The sequence below is a fragment of the Octopus sinensis genome, linkage group LG7 (assembly GCF_006345805.1).
Source record: "Octopus sinensis linkage group LG7, ASM634580v1, whole genome shotgun sequence".
Lineage (NCBI taxonomy): Eukaryota > Metazoa > Mollusca > Cephalopoda > Octopoda > Octopodidae > Octopus > Octopus sinensis.
Window position 1 is genome coordinate 53,519,949 of NC_043003.1, and position 23,959 is coordinate 53,543,907.

A 23,959-nucleotide genomic window follows, 5' to 3' on the forward strand; every position below is an offset into this window, starting at 1 on the left:
GATATCAGACTTGTGCACTTAAACTGCTTGAAAGCTTCTTTTAATGGACAAAAAGTTAAACAATGTAATGCCAAGACTGTCAAATAATTTCCCAATGACCTTGCAGTGTTGCAAGTAGCAAGAGTGACAACATAATTTATGATGATATATGCAGAATTTAATGTAATTCAACTGTTGTTTAGCCATAAGTCAGCCATGATCATGCAAACCTATAATCAAAGGTGTTCCAGACATGACCATACCATAATTTTTTTTTTGTTTTTTTTTCCAGATAGCGTACACAGTACTACATCATTCAATGCATCCTCCAATTCCTTTTTAAAAGACAGTAGGGTATGATGCGAAGGAGATTTGACTGCTTTTTCTCTCAGTGTTTCTAATGGCAACATTAATACTTTCTTGTTGACTCTGTAGTTTAGTTCATTAATTTTTTTTATGACTGGCTGAAACGCATAGACTATAAATCTCTAATGAGATTTTCATCATAATCAGAAAGATGTAAAAAAATTTACTGTTCTTCAAATGTCTAATTAATTTTGATTTAACTACCAATCTTTTTATCAAAAATCAGACTTAATAACCCAGTCCAATCAGTCTGTATTTAATGTGAAATATTTGCTGTCTTTTCTTTTTAAGATTTGGATTCAATCCTACAGCAGGACACATTAGATGAGTATCTTCCACTATAGCCCCAGGTCAACCAGAGCAGTGTAAGTGAACTTGGTAGATAGAAATTAAAAGATGCCTATCATATTTACATTTCATACACATAACCCTCACCCTCTCTCTTGGTGTTTGTCCCCTCACTGCCTAACATCATCATTGTCATCTTTAACATCTGTTTTCCATGCTGGTATGGATTGGACGGTTTGACTAAAGTCTGGAAAGCCAGTGGTTGCACCAGACCCCAATCTGATCTAGCAATGTTTCTACAGCTGGATACCCCTCGTAACACCAACCACTCCAAGAGTGTAGTGGATGCTTCTTATGTGCCACTTGCACAGGAGCCAGTCAGGCAGCCCTGGCATCAATCGATCACATTCGGATAGTGCTTTTTACATACCACCGGTACAGGAGCCAGTCAGGGAGCACTGGCATCAGCCACATTCGGATGGTGCTTTTTATGTGCCATCAGTACGAGAGCCAGTCAGGTGACTTTGGCAGTAATAAACTGTTTACATCTCTGTAACTTAGCAGCTCAGCATAAGAGACTGATAGAATAAGTAATAGACTTTAAAAAATAAGTACTGGGGTTAATTTGTTTGACTAAAACCCTTCAAGGCAGTGCCCCAGCATGGCTGCAGTCCAATGACTGAAACAAGTAGAAGGTACAAGATATTATCAATGGCTGAAGGACCTCTAATCATTCATGGTTTCTGAAGTCAGTGGTTGGCTTATGAAGATTTTATAGCAAATTTGGTAGGATGGTCATTCATCTGTTGGCATTTGTTGATGCTGCATCGAAGAAACCAAAGAACAAAAGAAAAAATGCACTCAACACCAGAGCTGAAGACACCTTCCCTGCCACATCAAATACGACAGAGGAGTAGGGGCCAAAACCGGATGTGGTTCTTTCTGGTGATGTCTTTAGCCACTGGATCCTATAAAAGAGCTGTTGAGGTAGCGACCTATGAAACGTGGTTCGAATTCCTCGGAATTCCTTCCCAGAGGCATAGCTAGAAAAAAAAAGCGTTAATCTCTAATTTAACACCCGGTCACAAAAATGAAAAAAAAATAGTATAATAGGTGTAAAACAATGTGTAGTAAATGAATATGAAAAAAAAATGTGCACTGACAAACAAAGTAGGGGATGGGGAGAGGACTTGGAAAATTCCCAATGTGAATTTTCTGAGTTCCATCCAGCCCATTCATCAGTGCACATTTTTTTTTTAATATTCATTTACTACATATTGTTTTACACCTATTATACTTTTTTTTTCATTTTTGTGATTGGGTGTTAAATTAGAGATTAACCGGAAAAAGTGGTGGAGCCAGTTGTCCTTGGATGCAGCTATGAAGGAGTACAAATCTCCTCTGGCCAGTCACACCTGTTCATTATAATAATATATGCAGAATTTAATATAATTCAATTGTTGTTATTTAACCACAGGTCAGCCATGATCAAGCAGACCTATAATCAAAGGTGTTCCAGACATAACCACCCTATCATTTTTTTTTAAGATAGTATAACTTCTTATACTCTAAGGGGACCAGGCTGTATCCAGGTCATTTTAGCCACTTGGATATCAGAGACTTAATGTAATTCAGCTGTTGGTAGTGGGAGACTTAAAAAGTATTTCAGTTAGGATGCTGTAAATTCCTGCTATGCCACAAATATACCATATTTCTTCTCTTCCAGAGAATAAGCCAGGTGCCTAATGTAAAGTTTCTTATGATAGATTTTTTCATTTTGCAATCATACCAAGGATGAAAAAGCTTGTTTCAATTATAGCAAATATAAAAAAAAAAAAATAGGTTGTTTCCAAAATGCACTTTTTGTGTTTTCCATATGAATAATTGAAAAATCCTACTTTTGTAACAATAACAACTAGAATGCTTACCCTCCAATAGGAAATTATATGGACTTTGGAAATAACATTGTTAACATTCATACACACAGTTAAATGAGAAAAGCACAAAACTGGAAAATCCAACTTTTGTAACTGTAACAACTAGAACATGAAATGTTTACTTCCCAATAGGAAATTATATGGTCTTTGAAAATAACATTCTTAACATTCAGACATTATTATTATTATTATCATTATTACTAAATGAGGAAAACACAAATGCAAAAATTTTGAGTCACATACCTTCCCAACAAGGAACAACATGTTAGTTCGGTCATCAAAAAATGGTATAAAAACACTAAAAGCAGAAAAAAAAAATAATGAAAACTTAAATGGAATGTTAATGTTAAGCTGATTCTTTTGACAAAAATATCTAATGGAGTATTTATCAAAAGTATCAAAATGAGAAACAAGAATTCATTTTTAATAGAGTATGCGGTCTATACATTTACATTAACTTTATGCATTCTAGAAATTAAATATCATGCATGTATAAGAAAAGTCTGCATATCTATTAATGATATTAAATAGAAAAATATTTTAAAGTTAAATCACATTAAAAGGCAAAAAATGTTGATAGTAGTGATAACTGTTAATATAAATGGTTCAACTATAACAATTAAAAAGGAAGAAAAGATATATATATATATATATATATATACATATAAAAGTAAATAAATGGTATGTATATATATTTTCTGTAATATATTTGATATATATATGTATGTATGTATATAAATATATATATATATATTATATATATATATATATTATATATATATATTACAGAAATTTAGGACAAGACTACATATTTGTAAATTTCCTACCAAATTTTATATATTTTAATTTGTTACTGTTTAGGTAAAGGATTTAAAAACAAAAACAAGAATAATGTTTTCTCTGAAGAAATACATTATCTTTTTGATTTCACATACCCAGGAGATGTATCCATTGAGTGTGTACAGACAGGTGATGATGGATTTTTCAAATCCCATAAAAAGAGCTGTCTTTGTCTCACCTATGGTATTGGTAAAAAATAACATTGAGTTGAAATGGGTTTTGTTGTAATTCTGGGGGAGCATTATCCCAATAACAACAATACATAATTCATTCTATTTCACTTCTTTTATTACTATATCATTATAAGCAACTATTTGATTAACACACACAAGCATGTATCTGACTCATACATTGTTCGCTTTCCAGACATTTCTACATTACTGCATGTACTTTATATGCACTTTCTGACAAGTTGTGGTGCACCTGAGCACTGTATACAATAATTTCATTATTATTTTATTTTTATTTTATTCAGTCAATCAATTAGCTAGGTTTGAAAATATGTCATGCGATTGTAAAGAGAGTATATCATTGATGAGGTTGCAATGGTGGTGTAAAGACTGACCAACCTAGCCAACTGCTTGAATGACTGAATGATTAATCAAATAATTGATAATTGATTAAATGTTAAAGAATTGACTAATAATAATAATAACAATGAAAGGCAAAGTTGATGTTGCCAGCATTTGAACTAAGAAATTAAAGACAGATGAAATACCTATTTCTTTACTACCACAAGGGGTTAAACACAGAGGGGACAAACAAGGACAGACAAATGGATTAAGTTGATTATATCGACCCCAGTGCGTAACTGGTACTTATTTAATCGACCCCAAAAGGATGAAAGGCAAAGTCGACCTCGGCAGAATTTGAACTCAGAACGTAACGGCAGATGAAATACTGCTAAGCATTTTGTCCGGTTTACTAATGATTCTGCGAACTCACTGCAGCAGCAGCAGCAATAATAATAATAATGATGATGATGATGATGATGATGATGATGATGATGATGATAATAGTAATAATAAAGAAGTGAAACAACCAGTGCATATGTTTATTGTTGGTATAATGATCCTCGCAAGATACAGCATAATATTAATAATTATTTTGCAAGAAGAAAATGTTTGATATACATTAGATATGTCATCAAATAAACAAGGTTTTACTGTTCAATTTAAAATATATCACTAGTAACATAAGTTGATCAGAGCCAAACAGATTGCATTGTAAATGACGTGTAACTACTATTTCATCATGTTTATCAATAGAACAGAGACGGAAAGCAAGAGTTAACAATGAAATGTTTACCCTTTATTGTAAGAGAAGGAAATAATTGCAGCAGAGTTTTAATAAGTGAGTGATAATCTTGAATTTCAGTGGGAGGCAGTATCAAATTTCATGTGATGGTCTGTTTTTCCATTTTGGAAGCTTAGGCATAAATAAAGACAGTTTTGTTTTACTAATTTCCACGTAGATTCGGAATGTCATGGGTTATGTTGGGATAAGGTGCTGAGTTTAAACGCATCATGTTCACAACATATCGCAAGATATGCTTATCTCAATCTGGTAACTAAAAAAAAATTCAACTTGCATTTCACGGTTTGATGGTTGAAAAAGGTCATCAAGCCATATTGTTGCAATACAATGAGATGATTGGGTGTGGCTGTTTGAACACTGAACTGACAATTTAGCACAGCTGACTGGTCAGTCAACCTGTTTTAGCAACAGTACTTTTATGGCACTAGAAACAAACATGCACTCACATGTACACACAATCAGAAATATACACATGCAGAGAGAGGTGGGGGGGGGGAGATGTTGTCGTCGTTGTTTAACGTCTGCTTTCCATGCTGGCATGTGTTAGACAGTTTGACTGAGAACTGGCAAACCAAAAGGCTATACCAGGCTCCAATCTGATCTGGCAAGGTTTCTACAGCTGGATGCCTTTCCTAACGCCAACCACTCCAAGAATGTAGGGGAAGCTTTTTACATGCCACCTGCACGAGAGCCAGTCAGGTGCTACTGGCATCAACCATGCTTGAATGGTGCTTTTTACGTGCCACTGGCATGGGAGCCAGTCAGGCAGCACTGGCAATGACCACAATCAAATGGTGCTTTTTATATGCCACCTGCAGAGGAGACAGTCAGGCAGCACTGGCAACAGCCATGCTTGAATGGTGCTTTTTATGCGCCACTGGTACAGGACCAGTCAGGCAGCACTGGCATCAACCACACTTGAATGGTACTATTTACGTGCCACCAGCACAGGTGCCAGTCATGTGACACTGGCAACAGCCTTGCTCGAATGGTGCTTTTTATGCACCACTGGTACAGGACTGGTCAGGCAGCACTGGCATCGACCACACTTGAATGGTGCTTTTTACGTGCCACCAGCACAGGTACCAGTCAAGCAGTACTGGCATCAGCCATGACAATAGCTTCACTTCACTCAACAGGTCTTCGCAAGAACAGTTTATTGCCCAATGATTGAAGGATACTCTTAAATGAGTCGATAATGCTGCACTTGCACAGACATTTGAATTTATTAATTGAATATGACTGCCACAAACCTTTTCTTTCTCCTCATACACATAAAAAGAAATGTTCATACACACATAAACAGAGAAGAGAGAGAGTGTGTGTGAGAAGACCAAGAGAAGCATTAAAATGTTTGATGTCAAAATAAGTCAGCACCAACTCAACAATGCCAAATAGGTAACATCAAAACAGCTGTTCCAAAATACCCTTACTGCAAATATATGCTAATATTAAAGTTAAACCACCACCATTCCCCCCATCTACCCATTTCCCTTATCCCCGCCCCCCAAAAAAATATTACTTATGAGTAGCATAAAAAATAGATATTAAAAACAAAAATGTAGAAAATCTGAGTCACAGAAATGGCAAATTGCTAATTTCAGAAAAATTCATTACTTGCTATGAACTACACAAACATAAACGAAGAACAAATACAATATCATGAATGGGATCTAACTTCAGTAAAACATCTTTTCCAAAGCTGTGTAAAAAGAAAAGCGAAACAAATTTTTGAATAGTGAATTAGCTTAACTGTTATACTATGTCTTACTAAGAAGAAGAAAAAAAGAAAAAAAAAGTGATATTTACAGAATCAAAGCCTGTGCTGAACAACATATCTTTATTTCCAAGCCATGATACACGGGATTCCTTCTGGCCAGCATGTCCTTTTAGTTCCTGAAATTTGAAGCAAGAGATTAAATAAACATTGTTCTACATGATAAAACATTGTTATACATTGTTACCAGTTCTATTAAGAATAACTTGATGCAAACAGAGAAGCTTCTAGACTGTCATTTGATCTGCTGAATGCAGTTACTATTTCTCAATAAAAATCTGAACTAAGCATGACTATCATCATCATAGTCATTGTGTAATATCCATTTTTTCATGCCCACATGCATCAGAGTTTGTTGAGGCATTTTCTGTAGCCAGATGCCTTTCCTGTCATCAACCCTCACCAGTTTCCAAGTAAGGTAATTATTTCACCCATCACTCCATGAACAGATGTTTTGATAAATGTAAATGTGCAAAAGACCTTGTTACTAACCTGACATGCAGTTTGAGCACGAGGATCCAATGTGCGAATAAGTTTATCTTTGCATGTTGTTGCTAACATTGATCCATCTCCTTTCCAAGCAATACCTTGTACCATATCACTGTGCTCGTCTAGGGCTATGAAAAGAATAACAACATAGTAGAAGAAATAATACAACAAAGAATATTTAATGTAGATTTCAAATATAATCTGAAACTATATAATATAAAAAACAAATATTCTATTTAAAGTAATCATCATCATCAGCAGCAGCATCATTATTTGGCATCCGTTTTCCCTGCTGGCAAGGGTTAGACAGTTTGACTGGGATTGGGCAAGCCGGAGAGCTGTACCAGGTTTCAGTCTGATTTAGCTTGGTTTCTTATTTCTTTATTGCCCACAAGGGGCTAAACATAGAGGGGACAAACAAGGACAGACAAACAGATTAAGTTGATTACATCGACCTCAGTGCATAACTGGTACTTAATTTATCGACCCCGAAAGGATGAAAAGCAAAGTCGACCTCGGCAGAATTTGAACTCAGAACGTAACGGCAGACAAAATACCGCTAAGCATTTCGCCCGGCATGCTAACGTTTCTGCCAGCTCGCCGCCTTAATTTAGCTTCGTTTATACGGCTGGATGCCCTTCCTAACCCCAACCACTCCAAGAGTGTAGTGGGTACCTTCTGCACGTCAACAGTATGGGTGCCCTTTACATGTAACCAGCGCAGGTGCTTTTTATGAGTCACTAACACCATGACTACGATTTTTTTTTTATGGTATACTGGTTAAATGATAAAGAATTGTATATGTGTGTGTATATTCTCTCTCTTACACACACACAGTACAACTTTTTGCATAGTATAGCCATCAATGACTAAACTGACAACCCTACCATGCACAAGTCCGGGCAATGTTGTTTACGGAAGACCAGCAGTTGCCCATGCATACCGACCTCCCCTCTCCATGCCACCAGTGTTATCCAAGGGAAAGGCAACAGCCGATACAACTTGGCAACCGGTGACGTTGCAACTCATTTCTACAGCTGAGTGAACTGGAACAACATGAAATAAAGTGTCTTGCTCAAGAACACAACACGCAGCCCAGTCCGGGATTCGAGATCACAACCTCACGATCATAAGCTCGACGCTCTAACCACTCGGCCATGCGCCTTCAGATGTAAATATATAAATGTATAAACAACAGATATATATATATATATATATATATACAATACTTTGATTAAAAATTTTAATTAATTGCCTTAATATTGTTATGTAAGACATTTTAATATCACTTTAGTTTGTGCCATTGAAACAAACTTTAATTACATATGAGCAGGATAAGAATAAGCAGGCTACTTACATAAACTTTTTTTGCAGCTTGAAACATCATAAATACGAACACTTTCAGCGGAAGACACAGCTAAAATACCCTCAGCAGCTGGATTCCAAAGGACGTTTTCAATTTTTCTCTCTTCTGTACAAACAATTTGTGAATTCAAATTTAAAGAATTCTTCAGGTTTTTCGAACTAGAAGGCAACTGCCACAGCTTTACCTAATAAATATAAAGGAATAAAAAAAATTCATTTGGAAATTATTACACATCAACATAAAAGAATGAGAACAAATAATACTGATATTTTACATGCATTGTTAGAACTAATGTTCTCAGAGTTGAATGTGCATCATCCCAGACAGACAACAATGGTCAGAGAAATGGAAATCCAATACTTTTACTGGTTTTCCTCGTTGGATTGAGGCCATGCTGGGGTACTCAAGGACTGTAGTAAAACATATCAGCCCCCACCCCTCTATTACTTAATTTAGTCTAATACTTATTTTATTGATTCCTCTTTATCAAATGACAAAGTTACTTTGTAGCACATATGACACAACCTGATGCACACAGGGCTGGATTAAGATCCATAGAGGCTCTAAGCACTTCAAAGATATTGGTACTCCATATATATGTAACTCAAAATATAAACAATAATAAACCATAAAATATATTTATATTTTTCAAAATAAAACATAACTAACAGTAAGATGGAAAATAATGTTTATTTTTGCATACTTCAACTTTCTTTATATTAAAAAAGTTGCCTCACTATGAAACAAGGAACACTTTGAAATTATATTCCCAAGCTTATAAGCCACATTGAATATTATTTTAACAAATTTAAAGTGATTTTTATGTGGTAAACTATTTACTACTTTTGTGGTGCCATGCCTTCCCTTGATGCCCTAAATATGTGCTTATTTTGCTTAATGGTTAATACAGCACCGTATACACATACATTTATATATATCGACATTTCGGTTAGCATTCTTCACTCCACTCTTACCACCTCCATTCACTACAAACACACAGACTCACACTCATACCTCAACTTCTCTTCCTCCCACCCAGAACACACCAAGCTTTCCATCCCCTATTCCTCCGTCTACGTAGGCTCTGTAGTGACGACCATGATTTTGAGACTCAGTCTCAACGTATGGCTCACCACTTCACCCTACGTGGATACCCCCTCACCACTATCCACACCGCCCTTGCCAGAGCACGGTCCGTGGACCGTGTATCTGCTCTCTCTCCCCGAACCCGCCCTGTAGTCTCCCGCCTCCCTTTTCCCCTCACTTACCACCCCACAACCCTACGTCTCCAACGCACCATTCTTCGAGCTTTCCGTCATCTCCAGTCCGACCCGTCCACTTCACACCTCTTCCCTAACCGACCCCTCCCCTCTTTCAAACGAGCCCACAACCTTCGAGACCTTTTGGTCCATAGCTCCTTCCCTGACCCTACCTCCCAACCCGGCTCGTTCCCCTGCTCCCGCCCACGTTGCCGCACTTGCCCTTACCTCTCCAACACCACCCGCCTCACTAGCACCCACCATCGACCCTATCCCATCATCCACTCCTTCACCTGCACCTCCAGCAATATTATCTATTGCATCTCTTGCTCTCTCTGCAATTCCTTGTACATCGGACAAACGGGACGCCGCTTGGCTGACCGGTTCGCGGAACACCTTCGTGACATCCACCTTGCGAACGACACACCGGTCTCACGCCATTTCCGCTCCACCGGTCACTCCTTGCAACACCTATCTGTGTTCGGTTTGTCCTTACACAGAGGCCATCCGGATTCCCGTTTGCGCCGTGAACAGGAATTAATCTTCTCTCTTCGCTCTTATACGCCATTTGGTCTCAACTCTCCCCCCCTCCTCATCTAACCCCCCTCTCCCCCCTCCTCACCTATCCTTTCCCCCCGACCCCTACTTCTTCAGTCCTTCATCCTTTCACCCCTACTCCCCTTCCCTTCTTCCCTCTTTCTCCCTCCCTCCTTCCCTCTTCCCCTTCCCTCTGCTCCCTCTCTCCCCTTCTCTCTCCCCCTCTCCCTCTTTCCTCCTTCCTCCCCCTCCTCCCCTTCCTTCTCCCCATCCTCCTCTTCCCCCCTCTCCTCCCCTCTTCTTCCCCCCCCTTCTCTCCCCTCCCCTCTTCTCACTACACCACACGACTTTACACATCACATCATATATGATGTGCCATACTAATACATACACCAACTAATACATACTAATACGTACTAATACATACTAATACATACACCAACCCCATACATACGCACGTCCAGACCAATCCTACGCACTAATACTCTCTCATACACACACACACACACACACCCTTATACATACTAATACATACACCAACCCTATACATACACACGTCCAGACCCCTCCTACGCACTATTAGCTGGTCCTTCAACCCTATTATCAACCCTATTATCAACCCTATTATCAACCCTATTATCAACCCTATTATCAACCCTATTATCTCCCCTTATTTAGCTCTCGCGTCTCATGTTTGATCTTTGACCTCTGGCCGAAATCAGATCGCCATGTTGATTCGTTAGCTACTGCACGCATTTTTTTCTCTCCTTCTTTCTGTGTTTTTTTTTTCTCTCTGTGTATCTTTCTGTTGAAGAGCGTAGGCTCGAAACGTTAAAGACTTGTTTTATTTATATTTCCTGAGCGCCATACTAATACAATTGTTCGTTTGTTTTCCACCTGCCTTCGTCTTTTGTCTATTTTCATAAAGCTTCCCGTTATATATATATATATATATATATGTATATGTATGTATGTATTAGGTTGTCAAGAAAGTTCTTGTGGAATTTTTAATTTTGGTTTTAAATTATGTATTTTCAAATTAATTTTCGTTAAATTACTTGACTTTGTATATCATTTTAAAGCCTGTTTTTCGCTCTATCTGATCGTGTGACTCTTTTTGAATAATTAGGCCATTTTTTTCTAGAACGTTGAATATAATATGAACAGAAAGCAAATTCGTACAATTTTCTTATTCCAGTTCAAGCTAGGCCAAAAAGCTGCTGAAACAGCTCATGATATCAATGATCCATTTGGCCCAGGAGCTACTAATGAACGTACAGCACAATGATGGTGCAAGAAATTTCATAGCTGTAACAAGAGTTTTGAAGATGATAAGTGTAGTGGACGGCAGTCAGATATTGACAACAATCAACTAAGAGCCTTAGTGGAAGCCAATCCATGCACAACAGTTTGAGAGCTTGCTTCTGAATTAGACGCAATGTACACGACAATTTGCAACCACTTGAAAGAGATTGAAAAAACAAAAATACTTGAGAAATTGGTGCCACAGAAATGAACAACAACCAAAAAAATGCTGTTTTGAAGCGTTGTATTCCCTTCTCTTATGCAACAAGAACGACTAGTTTCTCAACCAGATTATGACTTGTGATGAAAAGTGGATTCTTTACGACAACCAGTGATGCAATGCTCAGTGGTTGGACGCCAACGAAGCTCCACGACACTTCCCGAAGCTAAAGTTGTACCAAAAGTAGGTCATGGTGACTGATTGGTGGTTTTCAGTCAGTCTCATCCATCAAAACTTTTGGGATCCAGGCGAAACCATTACGGCAGCGAAATACTGTCAGCAAATGGATGAAATGCATAAGAAACTCTGACAAGAACAGCCCACATTGGTCAACAGAAAAGGACCAATTCTTCTCCATGACAATGCTCGGCCGCATGTTGCACAACTGACTCTGCAGAAGTTGAACAAATTGAGCTACAAAGCTCTGCCTCATCCGCCATACTCACCAGATCTCTCGCCTACCGACTACCACTTTTTCAAGCATCTCGACAACTTCCTGTGTGAGAGATACTTCAAAAACCAAGATGATACCAAACACACCTTCAACGACTTTATCTTCACCAGAACACACGATTTTTACACTACTGGTATAAATAAACTTGTTTCGCATTGTCAAAAGTGTGTTGATTTTGATGGTCTTTTCTTCGATTAATAAAGTTTTGTTTGAGCTGAGATATGTGCATCTGAATTTAAAGGTTAAAAACCGCAAGAACTTTCTTGACAACCTAATATATACATATAAATATAGATATAATTGTTAAAGAGGACAACAAACATTAAGGCAAGGCAAACATCTCAAGTCATATACATTATCATTATTAGGAAAAAATTTTATTGGAAAAAATTTTTTTCCAATAATAATAATGTTTATGATTTGAGATGTTTGCCTTGCCTTAACGTTTGTAGTCCTCTTTAACAATTATATATTTGCGATATTGGAAATCTGCAATGGCTCCATAACTGCCATCTCGGCTATAACTTTGGAGCCCTAGTAATCCAATATAGCACTTACCTAGAGTGCCTAATGGTTTAGATCACCTGTGAACTAAACCCCCATACTTCGTGTCATCATCATCATGATCATTTAACGTCCGCTTTCCATGCTAGCATAGGTTGGACGATTTGACTGAGGGCCAGTCATGCAGTACTGGCAACGGCCACGCTCAAATGGTGCTTTTTATGTGCCACCTGCACAGGAGCCAGTCCAGTGGCACTGGCAATGACCTCACTCAAATGTTTTTTCACATGCCACCAGCACAAGAGCCAGTAAAAACAGGTAACGATCATGCTCGGGTGGTGCTCTTAGCGCTCCACTAGCACGGATGCCAATCATCGAATTTGATTTCAATTTCGATTTCACTTGCCTCAACAAGTCTTCATATATATATATATATATATATATATATATATATATATATATTTATATAAACATAGTAAATAGGGTAATAAAGCATAGCGCTTCTTTATTTGGAGGCTTTTTAATGTATTTCTATATATTTATATATATATATATATATATATAATATATATATATATATTATATATATATATATATATACACAACAGCCTCTGAACAGTTTGCATCTACCACATTCTGCCCACAAGGCATTGGTCAACTTCAGGTGACAGTAAAAGATACTTTACAGTAGGACCAAAACTTGAAGCCATGTGGATATGAAATAAACTTCTTAACTACATAACCCTACTTGAGCCTATGTCTATTTACAGTGAGAGAAACTGAGATAAGAGACATATAACCATGTAAGAGTACAAAGCAATGCCAAAGCAAGATTTCGACATCTTTATACAGATTGCCTTTTCTATAAGATTCATTTTCCAGATGTTGATTTAGAATTCAGTGACTCATTTATAGAGGATTTCATTGATTAGTAATTGACGAAAATGAATAACGTTGTTGTTTAGCCAAGGTCAGCCCTAAATGAACAGACATATATGATCAAAAGCACTTCAGCCTTGACTGCCTTGATTATGCATGGATCACATCAAATGCTTCCTTACTGTTTTGTTTTAAGATTGTAAAATGAGATCTGAGGGAATTTGGCTGCTATTTCTAGTAAGTAGTATGAGCATAAAAGGCTTGTTCATTAGCTCCTATGCAATTGTGTATGATGATGTAAGTAAATATGAATTGCCTTCTAATTTATTTCTTACACTATATTTGGCTTTCACTTCATCATCATCATCATCATCATCGTTTAACGTCCGTTCTCCATGCTAGCATGGGTTATAGTTGAATAATGTTTGCATTAAATGTGTGTGTGTGTGTGTGTGTGAGAGAGAGAGAGAGAGAGAGAGAGAGAGAGAGAGAGATACACAGTAAGAGAGGAAGTCAGAAAGGAAGACAGAACAAAAGATTCTCAAAATTACTAATGTATCTCTGGACAAATGTTTACTTCAATTTCACTTACTTTTAGAGTAGTACTTGTGCAGCATGTTGAAACTAAACCGATTAAATAATAGAAGAACCATTTAAATAAACAAAAAAAACTGTTAAGTACACATTCTATTTATTTCCTGATGTGTCAAAATTTTCATTGCACAACTGCAACAATATGACTGATGTAGTTCCATGAATCTAATAATTTCTGTATGTTCTTAGGTGGTTAAAATGACAATTCAATTATATTGGAATAACAATCTAATATACTCAACTGCCAAAAGAACAACTTTTTAATCACTAATCAGCATACTTTAGATTTTTGTTGTTAACCAAAACACAACCCAACCCATTATCTCCACTTTTCTAAGACTACTGATCCCAAAGATAACATTTTAAAAATGTTTCTTATCCAAGTTAAATATGCAGTAGAGATTATAATTATTTCAGGAATATCTCATAGAATCTACAATTTTTTCACATAAGACTATTGAAATGGTTGAATTGTTGAATTCTAGTGAGTAAAACATTAACCACCACCTCATGAACAAAACATGAGGAATTGAAATTCGAGTGGAAACATGTGGCTTAGTGGTTAGGGTGTTGGACTCATCATCATAAGATTGCGGTTTTGATTCCTGGACCAGGTGATGCATTGTGTTGCTGAACAAAACATTTCATTTCACATTGCTCTAGTCCACTTAGCTGGAAAAATGAATACTCCAATGACTTATAAGCATCCCATCCGGTAGGGCATATATAAATATATATATATGGTGGCACGTAAAAAGCACCAACTGATCGTGGCCGTTGCCAGCCTCGCCTGGCACTTGTGCCGGTGGCACATAAAAAGCACCCACTACAATCACGGAGTGGTTGGCGTTAGGAAGGGCATCCAGCTGTAGAAACACTGCCAGATCAGACTGGAGCCTGGTGCAGCCTCCTAGCTTCCCAGACCCCGGTCGAACCGTCCAACCCATTCTAGCATGGAAAACGGACGTTAAACGATGATGATGATGATGATGATATATATATATATATATACCACAGAAAACAGGAAACTGGCCCTATGAGTCTATATGATTCAGGAAGGATCTTTATTCTGTATCCTTTAATTGAAGTTCATAATATATAATTAACGCAAGAACCTTTGAAGTTGTTTCTATGTTTCTGCATCTATGTGGCATTGAAATATCTACTTTATGTGTTGTTGATTAATTATTTAGAAAAAAAAATAGTTTGGATACAACTTACAGTGCAGTCATGTGATCCAGTAATTAAAAGATTATCATCAAATGGAGAGAAATCGAAGTCAGCAACGTAATCTATAAAAAAATCAGGTAAAATACAATTATTGAGAAACAGAAGTGACAATACGTGCAAAGAACTGAATTGTACAGAAACAACAGATGGACTTAATAACAAGCAAATAAATGGAAAAACAGACTTTACTTTGGATGTCAGATTAGAGAGATAATCATGCCAGATTAATCTTTAGCTTCTTTTTGAAACTTTTATGCTTAAAGTTTATAATTTCAAAATTTCTTATTACAATGTCATTAAACAAAATACTTCAGTTAAAAAGTTAATTTAAAGAAAGCATTTAATTAAATAGTAATATACAGAAAAAATAATGGGGGTAATAATACTGAATGCATAATTTCAAAGCAAATAATAAATTGTTAATGGATGCAAAAAAAAAAAGAGATTTGCTTTCTTGTATCCCAAACTAGAGAGAGTTGTGTTGTGTTGTTTTCGAAAATAGTTCTAGCACAGGACTTGAAATTTTGGGGGAAGTGGGTAGCCAATAACATCGACTCCACTGTGCTCAACTGGTACTTATTTCATCAACCCCACAAAAAGGGCAATCAACCTCAGCAGAGCTTGAACTCAGAAGAAATGTCACTAAGAGGGTTTCTTGAAAGTAATGAACGATGAAAAATACACATTAGCTTATAAAAAAAAAAGCATAGGACTTTCTTAGATTTGCAGATTAATTTGTTATTTCAACCATATAACCACTGATTCTAAAAATCACTTGCTCTTATAAATAAATCCCACTCACAACTGTAGGTACTGAAGCATTATGCAAGTTTGCTTCCATTGTTTTACGGTTGATCATCTTTTAATGCTTTCCAAGGTTGTATTAAGAAAATTAACTTATCAGAAGTTTCTATAATAAAGCAATCAGAAGTTTTTTTTATAACAAGGTAATCTAATGTTATATAGAAACAATGTATGGGTTTTAAAATAAAACCAAACTAATGAACTAATCTATGGGTGTTGTAAAGAACTAATCAAAGCTTATTATAGCTAATTAATCTAAATCTATATATGCCACCCTGCCAGCTGAATACTATTTTGACATCAATATGTCAACCTAATTTCTGTGTACCAAAAGTGTCTCCTTACAGAATGTGTATCACAAAGATATTACTATATTTTTCTACAGACTGTGTATTATGCCAATATGCCTTTTAAAAGATTATATCTCATAGGGGCATCCTTATGCTGTACAACCTAGGTTCATGGATACCAATATGCCAATTTATCATTCAGCATGACTACAAACATGCAGATTATTCTATTACACAAACAAATACAATATCAGTACTTATCTCAAAATTAATCTAAGGTCAACAGGCAGCAACTTCCCTGCCTCAAATTGTTATCATCACCATCTTCGTTATTGTTTTAACACGTGTTTTTCATTTCTGTATTGGCATGGGTCATGCCGACATCATCTCTTGCTTCAATCTTTTGTCATTTCATCTATGAGGACCAACTTCCTGAGATCTCAAATTACCAATTTTTCCCAAGTCTTCCTCTACCATGTCAGTAAACAGCATTTTTTTCACTCAGCATTCATTTTCTATGCAAATCATATATTATTACTGAAATCCCATCAATGCACAATAACTAGAAGGCTCCCTCTCCTACCCCTTCTTAGGACCTGATATCATCTATAAAGAGGCTAGACTATCTCTGCAGATCCCCTATATTGAAAAATATATTTATTTGTTTTAGAATAAATGTACAATGAGAGATGTATGCAGTATCTATGTCTCAGCCATACAGAAAGGACAAAATGCAAATGTGTGTTTGGCTTTGTTGCTATAAGTGAGTAAAGAAAAGATACTTGTCAGCTCTGAGTTAGACCAGTTCAGTTCAAGTGTGCCAGAGTTGCATTTGATTGCTTGTGTAGATGTCTGGAGAAACAACATTAAGTATTTTATTGAGAAGACAGTTTGTAAGCTACATTTATAGTGTTATTTATAGTATAGTATTGCTTGCAAGTTGTCTTTTGTTTGATTGCAACTTACAGTGTAGTTGTAATGTATGTGGTGTACTTTTGGCCATGAAAATGTTGGTTGTCTTTTTTTTTCCTTTTTTGCATTTAGATGTAAAAGATTATGGTTGTTTGTAGTGAGTGTAAAGAATGTGTTATGGGTTTAATGGTGGTTGATTAAGTTCTGATGTGCTCCATTTGTGGTGCATATCTAGTGGGAGCACATGTATTATATTGTGTAAACTATTCTATTTTCAAACCAACCAGATCCAGCTTCTTACACCTACCCTATACTCATTTGCTCTTTTAATTGTTTCAGTCATTTGACTGTGGCCATGCTGGAGCACCGCCTTTAGTCAAGCAAATCGACCCCAGGACTTATTCTATCGGGTTCTTTTGCCGAACCGCTAAGTTACGGGGATGTAAACACACCAGCATCAGTTGTCAAGCAATGTTGGGGGCACAAACACAGACACACAAACATTTACATACACACATACATATATATATATATCTATACATATATATATATATACAACAGGCTTCTTTCAGTTTCCGTCTACGGAATCCACTCACAAGGCTTTGGTCGGCCTGAGGCTATAGTAGAAGACACTTGCCTAAGGTGCCACGCAGTAGAACTAAACCCGGAACCATGTGGTTCGTAAGCAAGCTACTTACCACACAGCCACTCCTACGCCTATGATGTCATTCTAAAAAAATATTAGTGATAATGTTATCACGTCATCAAAATATTTTAGAGCTGTGAGATAATGCATGACAAATTCAAAACAATGAGAATGACTAAGCATTACATTCAACAAAGTAATCTGAATGCTAAAGGGTTTAACATTAGCATAAAATAAGGCCCAATGTCTTTGGATGCCTTGCTGCAAACAGTATGTTGGAATGGTGGGTGGATGGGAGCAAGGTTGTATTGTGGAAGTTGAGAGTGAAGTTCTTTTCTAATGTCCACTCATATAATTTATGTATGTACAGCTGAATCATATATCCTGTAGTGTGAGATGGTAAAGACTAATGACATCTGTGCATGTGATGCTTCATCCTCATCATCATTTAGCATCCGTTTTCCATGCTGGCATGGGTTAGACAGTTTAACTAGAGACTGGCAAGCCAGGAGGCCACACCAGGCTCCAATCTGATCTGGCAGTGTTTCTACAGCTGGATGCCCTTCCTAACACCAACCACTCCAAGAGCATAGTGGGTGGTTTTTACATACCACCGGCATGTAAAAAGGCAGTACTGGCATCGGCCATGTTCAGATGGTGCTTTTTACGTGCTACCGGCACAAGAGCCAGTCAGGGTTTGGAGGCTGCCTTAAAGTCTACATATACCCAGTATACATTAATTAAAGCAAGTATGCAACAGGATCTCACTTTATGAAATTCCTGTCATGTGTAATTTTGGTTTGGAATGAGTCTCTTCAAATCACTCAAAAGTTTTGTGACTTTGATGTATTATATATTTATTTGATAACTGAATTAATAACATTTGTTCACAGAGTTTGTCAAATAGAGTGTATATTCTTTTATTTGTGTCAGTCATTTGACAGCGGCCATACTGCAGCACTGCCTTTTTAGTCGAACAATTCAACCCTAGGACTTATTCTTTGTAAGCCTAGTACTTATTCTATCAGTCACTTTTGCTGAACCGCTAAGTTATGGAGATGTAAAAACACCAACATTGGTTGTCAAGTGATGATAGGGGGACAAACACACACACACATATGATGGGCTTCTTTCAGTTTCCATCTACCTAATCCACTCACAAGGCTTTGGTCAGCCCAAGGCTATAGTAGAAGACACGTGCCCAAGGTGCCACGCAGTGAGACTGAACCCAGAACCTTGTGGTTGGTAAGCAAGCTACTTATCACACAGTCACTCCTATTTTAATTAATGCTAAATGTTATTGAGTGTTTTTAGGAAGTTCTTCATGGGAACTTTCTGCAGTACTTGTGACAGTATTAAGTAGAATAGTTGTGTCTGTGTTTGAAATTGTGTTGATGTGATATAACTATTTTCAAGTGTTTTGGCATTGGGTGAAACGAGCAGCCTATGTTGGGAGATTTCTGTGATTAGAATATAGGTTATTCTTTGCCTAGTTTCCATATATAAGACATTATGTTTGTGATTTGTTGAAGGTTAATGTGAGGAAAATCACTGCTAAGAGTTTGAGGTGTCTGATGTTTATGTGGCATGGCAGAAATATTGTTGTTGTTTGCTTGCATGGATAGTCTTGTTTGTTGTGGTCCTGATGTGTGTAGTGAGCAGATATTTTAGTATATTTGTGAATGCATTCATTTTGTTTATTAGTTTCATATATTGCAGTTCTGATGAATTGTCTTTTAATGCTGTTACCTGTTTTGTAGAGGTTTTGAAATTGACTTGTAGTTCTGTTTGTTTGTTGAGAGAATTAAGTACACGGCTTGCCAGAATAATGCTGTATATTTAGCATTCTAGTTGTTGAGTACATGTCTTTTCCACAGAACCATTTTGTGCTGTTGTATGGCAGTCATTCACAGACATCCCGTGAACCCAGGGCAGTTGAGGCCCTTCAGCACTTTAGCTGCTCTCATCTACAAGAAGATAACTCTATACAAATGCGGAATTCTGGTAGCTACTAGGTTTATGGCATTTGTTGCATCAGACAAATACAAGTTTACAGAACAAGCACATGGGACTGATTCTGCACAAACCATCCTCACTATAATGATATTCATTGAGCAGGTGGTTCAACAAATCAAGACATCAACATAATACCAAGATATTTTCTTCATAAGCCAGGTGGTGATAGCAAAAGAGGCAACAGGGACAGGTAGAGGGTGCTATTGAATGTCTTCAGCTTTGACCCAGTACACAGGCAACCATAGGATGAAAAGAAGAAATCTCAGCTGTGTCTTGTTAAACCCTCATTTGCCAAAAGTGATGAGAGAATCCACTAACACGATAGTTTAGTTTATCTCTTCATTTAGTGAAAGCAGTGAGATGCATATGACCGACTCTGGTTTTAACCATCTCTGTAAAGTGTGGAGAAAAGAAAGAGAGAGAGAGAGAAAGAGAGAGAGAGAGAGAGAGAGAGAGAGAGAGAGTGTGTGTGTGTGAGTGTCTAGTTTGGATGTTGCCTTTCCGTGTGTGTAATTTGTTTATGAGTGGTGCAGCTGTTTTTGCGTAAATCATGTTAAAGTAATGTTGTATATTCTGTGTAGCATGTAAGGTTATCCCAGTTGTTTGTAACATTTTATTATCAATGTCTAGCTATGTGCATATAGGGAGGTGGTTCGAGCTAAGAGATATATAATATAAATATTCATCAAGATGTGTATTTGTGTTATATTTTGGAAAAATGTGGTGAAATTTAGGAACGAAAACTGCCAACTAGAATTTCGTAAGTCTCATGAAAAGGTCAGTGTTCAGAATATTGCTTTTAGAGATCACCGTCTTTGATCAGGAAGCTGTGATTACCAAAAGTGGGTAGTATATACACATATCTAATGGCATAAAAGATACATGGGCATATAGGCTACATCTCAATTTCATATTTAGGAAAAAAGTTTTTAGAGTTTTAAAGTATGTAATATAAGCCCAGCTTCATGTACAGGACCCAGGGTGAGTTTTTGCAATATGTTTTTAGGGAATAAAGTGCAACTTATATGCCATTAACATGGTCATCAACATTTAATGTCTGTTTTCCATACTGGCGTGGGTTGGATGACTTGAAAAGAACTGGCAAGGCCAGGGGCAGCCCCAGGTTCCATAATCTGTTTTGGTTTGGTATCTATAAGCTTGATGCCCTTTTTAATGCCAACCACTTTACAGAGTGTACTGGGTGCTTTTTACAGGGCACTGGTACACACACCAATGCTTTTCACATGGCACCTTGATTTTGGAATCTCAATTCTGTTGTAATGGGTGGGTCTTCTTGAGTACATCAATGCACCACATATCTCAGTCTTCTGTCATCTCCAGGAATTTGACTTGGAAATTAGCAAAATTAGGAGATCTGTGATGACTTGATTTTTTTTTTTACTGTAATTCATTCCTGTTGTGTTTTAGAGAGGAACGTGTATGCTGCTAAGTGCACAGAGTAACGAAAAACAACGTTGAGTCATATGCTGACAACCTGGTGTTGTATGTCAGTGTTATTTGTACTTCAGTGAAGTGATAGTGTTTCTGTCATATGTAAATACACTTCCGCCTTGACTACTGTGTGTTTTGCATTGTCTCTCTGTGCATATGGGAATGTTGTTGTTGTTGTTGTTGCTTAGCTCGTTCCCACCTACTGCCCTTCCTTGTTTTTTTTTTGCTTCTTTTTTTAATATGAGTATGGAGTAAGGCAGCAAACTGGCAGAATCATTACTGCACCACAGAAAAAGTGCTTAGTGGCATATCTTCCGTCTTTACATTCTGAGTTCAAATTCTGCTGAGGTCCACTTTGCCCTTCATCCTTTAAAGGTCGATAAATTAAGTACCAACTGAGAACTGGGGTTGATGTAATCAACTTATCCCTTCCCCCAAAACTGCTGGCCTTGCGCCAAAATTTGAAATCAAAATGTGTATGGAGAAATTCAAAGAGTATTTGATTGCTATTCTAGCAGGTTGATCAATCATGCAGAAAATTCATTATCTCTGGTCCATCAGTTGCTTATTGGTGTTGCTTGGATACCTAGATGTGTGTTTGTTGAAACAATGTGCAGGGCCACAGAGTTGTGTAATCTTTGTATACTTAATAATGTTTACCCTGCATGTATTGTTTAATTCCAGGTCAGTTTTAATGGAGCAGACCTATGATCAGTTGTAACTAGCTTATTTCTTTTTTGGACACATAGTGTATCTAGGAATACATTATTCAGTGTGTCCTCTTTTAAGACAATAGGGTAGAATAAGAGAGAAATTTGGCTGCCATTTCTAGTAAGTCTAGTGACAATGTAGAAACTCCCACATTAGCTTTTTTGTATCCTGTGTGGGTGGTAATAGTTACAGCTTAAGAGTGTCTGTCTTCATATACATTCTCAAGGGCTTCAATAAAGACATAAATATCACTGCCTTCAAAAGACCATTGCCACCCAGCTGGTAGCAAGCAAAGCTGAAAAGGTGAGAAGATGAGGGAAAAAAGAAAACTTTTTTCCAATGATTTGCGACTTGTTTTTGAGGATGAATCTCATGTAGGACATCCTCAATCTTATGTAGGATACCTCCAGTCTCATTGCTGTAAAGCGATCTTTTGCCACTGTTGTATCTGTTGTTTGACCATGGTTGTTGCTCTGACAGATGCTGTTATATTCCGAAGTCATTACTAGAATGGTTCTATCTGACACTGTATGACCACCACCCCAGTCATACAATGTTATTATCCTCAAAAGGTTGGATCATTACAACATCCACTCAGTATCACATACATGAATATCAACACTATCTACACATACTCTCAACCTTTTGACCCTCTTTCTATCAACCAGCTCTGGTCTATTTATAATGGCTGTCTACTACCACTTTCTACCAGGAGGGATGCACAGTTTCACTATACAACACTCATATAGGACATTTCCTTAGGGAATCGCATCACATATCCATGCCAAGTGTAATGATTTCTTCTATATGCATCACCTGATGGCATTAATGTTTGGCTGCTCTATTAACTCACTTGTGTTATATGTTTCACTAATGGATCATTTTTTTCTTCCTCTCCTTCAAGCAGTCACAACTAAGATATGTTTCACAATGCTGCACTCAGAATCTCTGTATTCTTATTTGCTTCAGTAGACCCTTGATTTTATGTAAAGTGTCTCAGCCAATAACAACAGAATAGTTAAATAGTTTTTGTCCTGTCAGGATGCAGAAATCTCCACACCCATAATACCTGTTCAGACAGATGTCAGCACGATAGCAGATTACAGTAAAGCCTACAGTTAATTGGGCATCAATTCTAATCATGGGTGAAATCACCATCATCATTTAATATCCTCTTTCCATGCTGGCATGGGTTGGACAATTTGATAGAAACTTGCAAGTCAGAAGACTGTGCCAAACTCTATTGTCTACTTTAGCATGGTTTCTACAGCTGGATGCCCTTCCTAATGCCAACTGAGGGTTATATCTCCTCTTTGGTCTTTAACTCACACTATGGACTCTTTTGAGCCCTTGCAAGAAGCCTGGTACACAAAGCTTTTTCATAGTCCACATTTCAGCTCCATGGAGAAGAATGCAATCTAACATGCCCTGAAAAAGGTCAGCTATCTTGACTTTGATTATTTTTTATTTGTTTCAGTTATTGGCCTATAACCATGCTGGGGCACTGCCCTGAGGGGGTTTAATAAAAAATATTGCCCCCCCCCCCGACCTATTCTATCAATCTCTTTTTGTTAGGTTATAAGGACATAAACAAACCATCACTAATTATCAAGAAGTAAGAAAGGAGACAAACACATGCATGTGTATGTATGTATGTATGTATGTATGTATATATATATATATATATATATATATATATATATATATATATATGCACACACACACAAAAGGCTTCCATACAGTTTCTGTCAACCAAATTCACTCACAAGGCATTGGTCAACCCAGGG

At 37.1% G+C, this 23,959-nt stretch overlaps 1 protein-coding gene across 2 annotated transcripts in view; it reads right to left on the reverse strand.

Moving 5' to 3' along the window:
• The window catches only part of LOC115214296 (coronin-7), a 150,358-nt gene that overhangs the window by 41,367 nt on the left and 85,032 nt on the right, over positions 1-23,959 (reverse strand). For both annotated transcript variants that reach the window (XR_003881888.2, XM_029783449.2), the window contains exons 5-10: positions 15,333-15,403; positions 8,351-8,543; positions 6,997-7,121; positions 6,537-6,623; positions 3,506-3,588; positions 2,814-2,868 (exon numbers count right to left, since the gene is read on the reverse strand). Coding sequence is in view for 1 of the 2 variants with exons in the window: in XM_029783449.2 (XP_029639309.1) it covers positions 2,814-2,868; positions 3,506-3,588; positions 6,537-6,623; positions 6,997-7,121; positions 8,351-8,543; positions 15,333-15,403 (614 nt within the window). In the remaining variant the exon portion in view is untranslated. The remainder of the gene's footprint in view (positions 1-2,813; positions 2,869-3,505; positions 3,589-6,536; positions 6,624-6,996; positions 7,122-8,350; positions 8,544-15,332; positions 15,404-23,959) is intronic.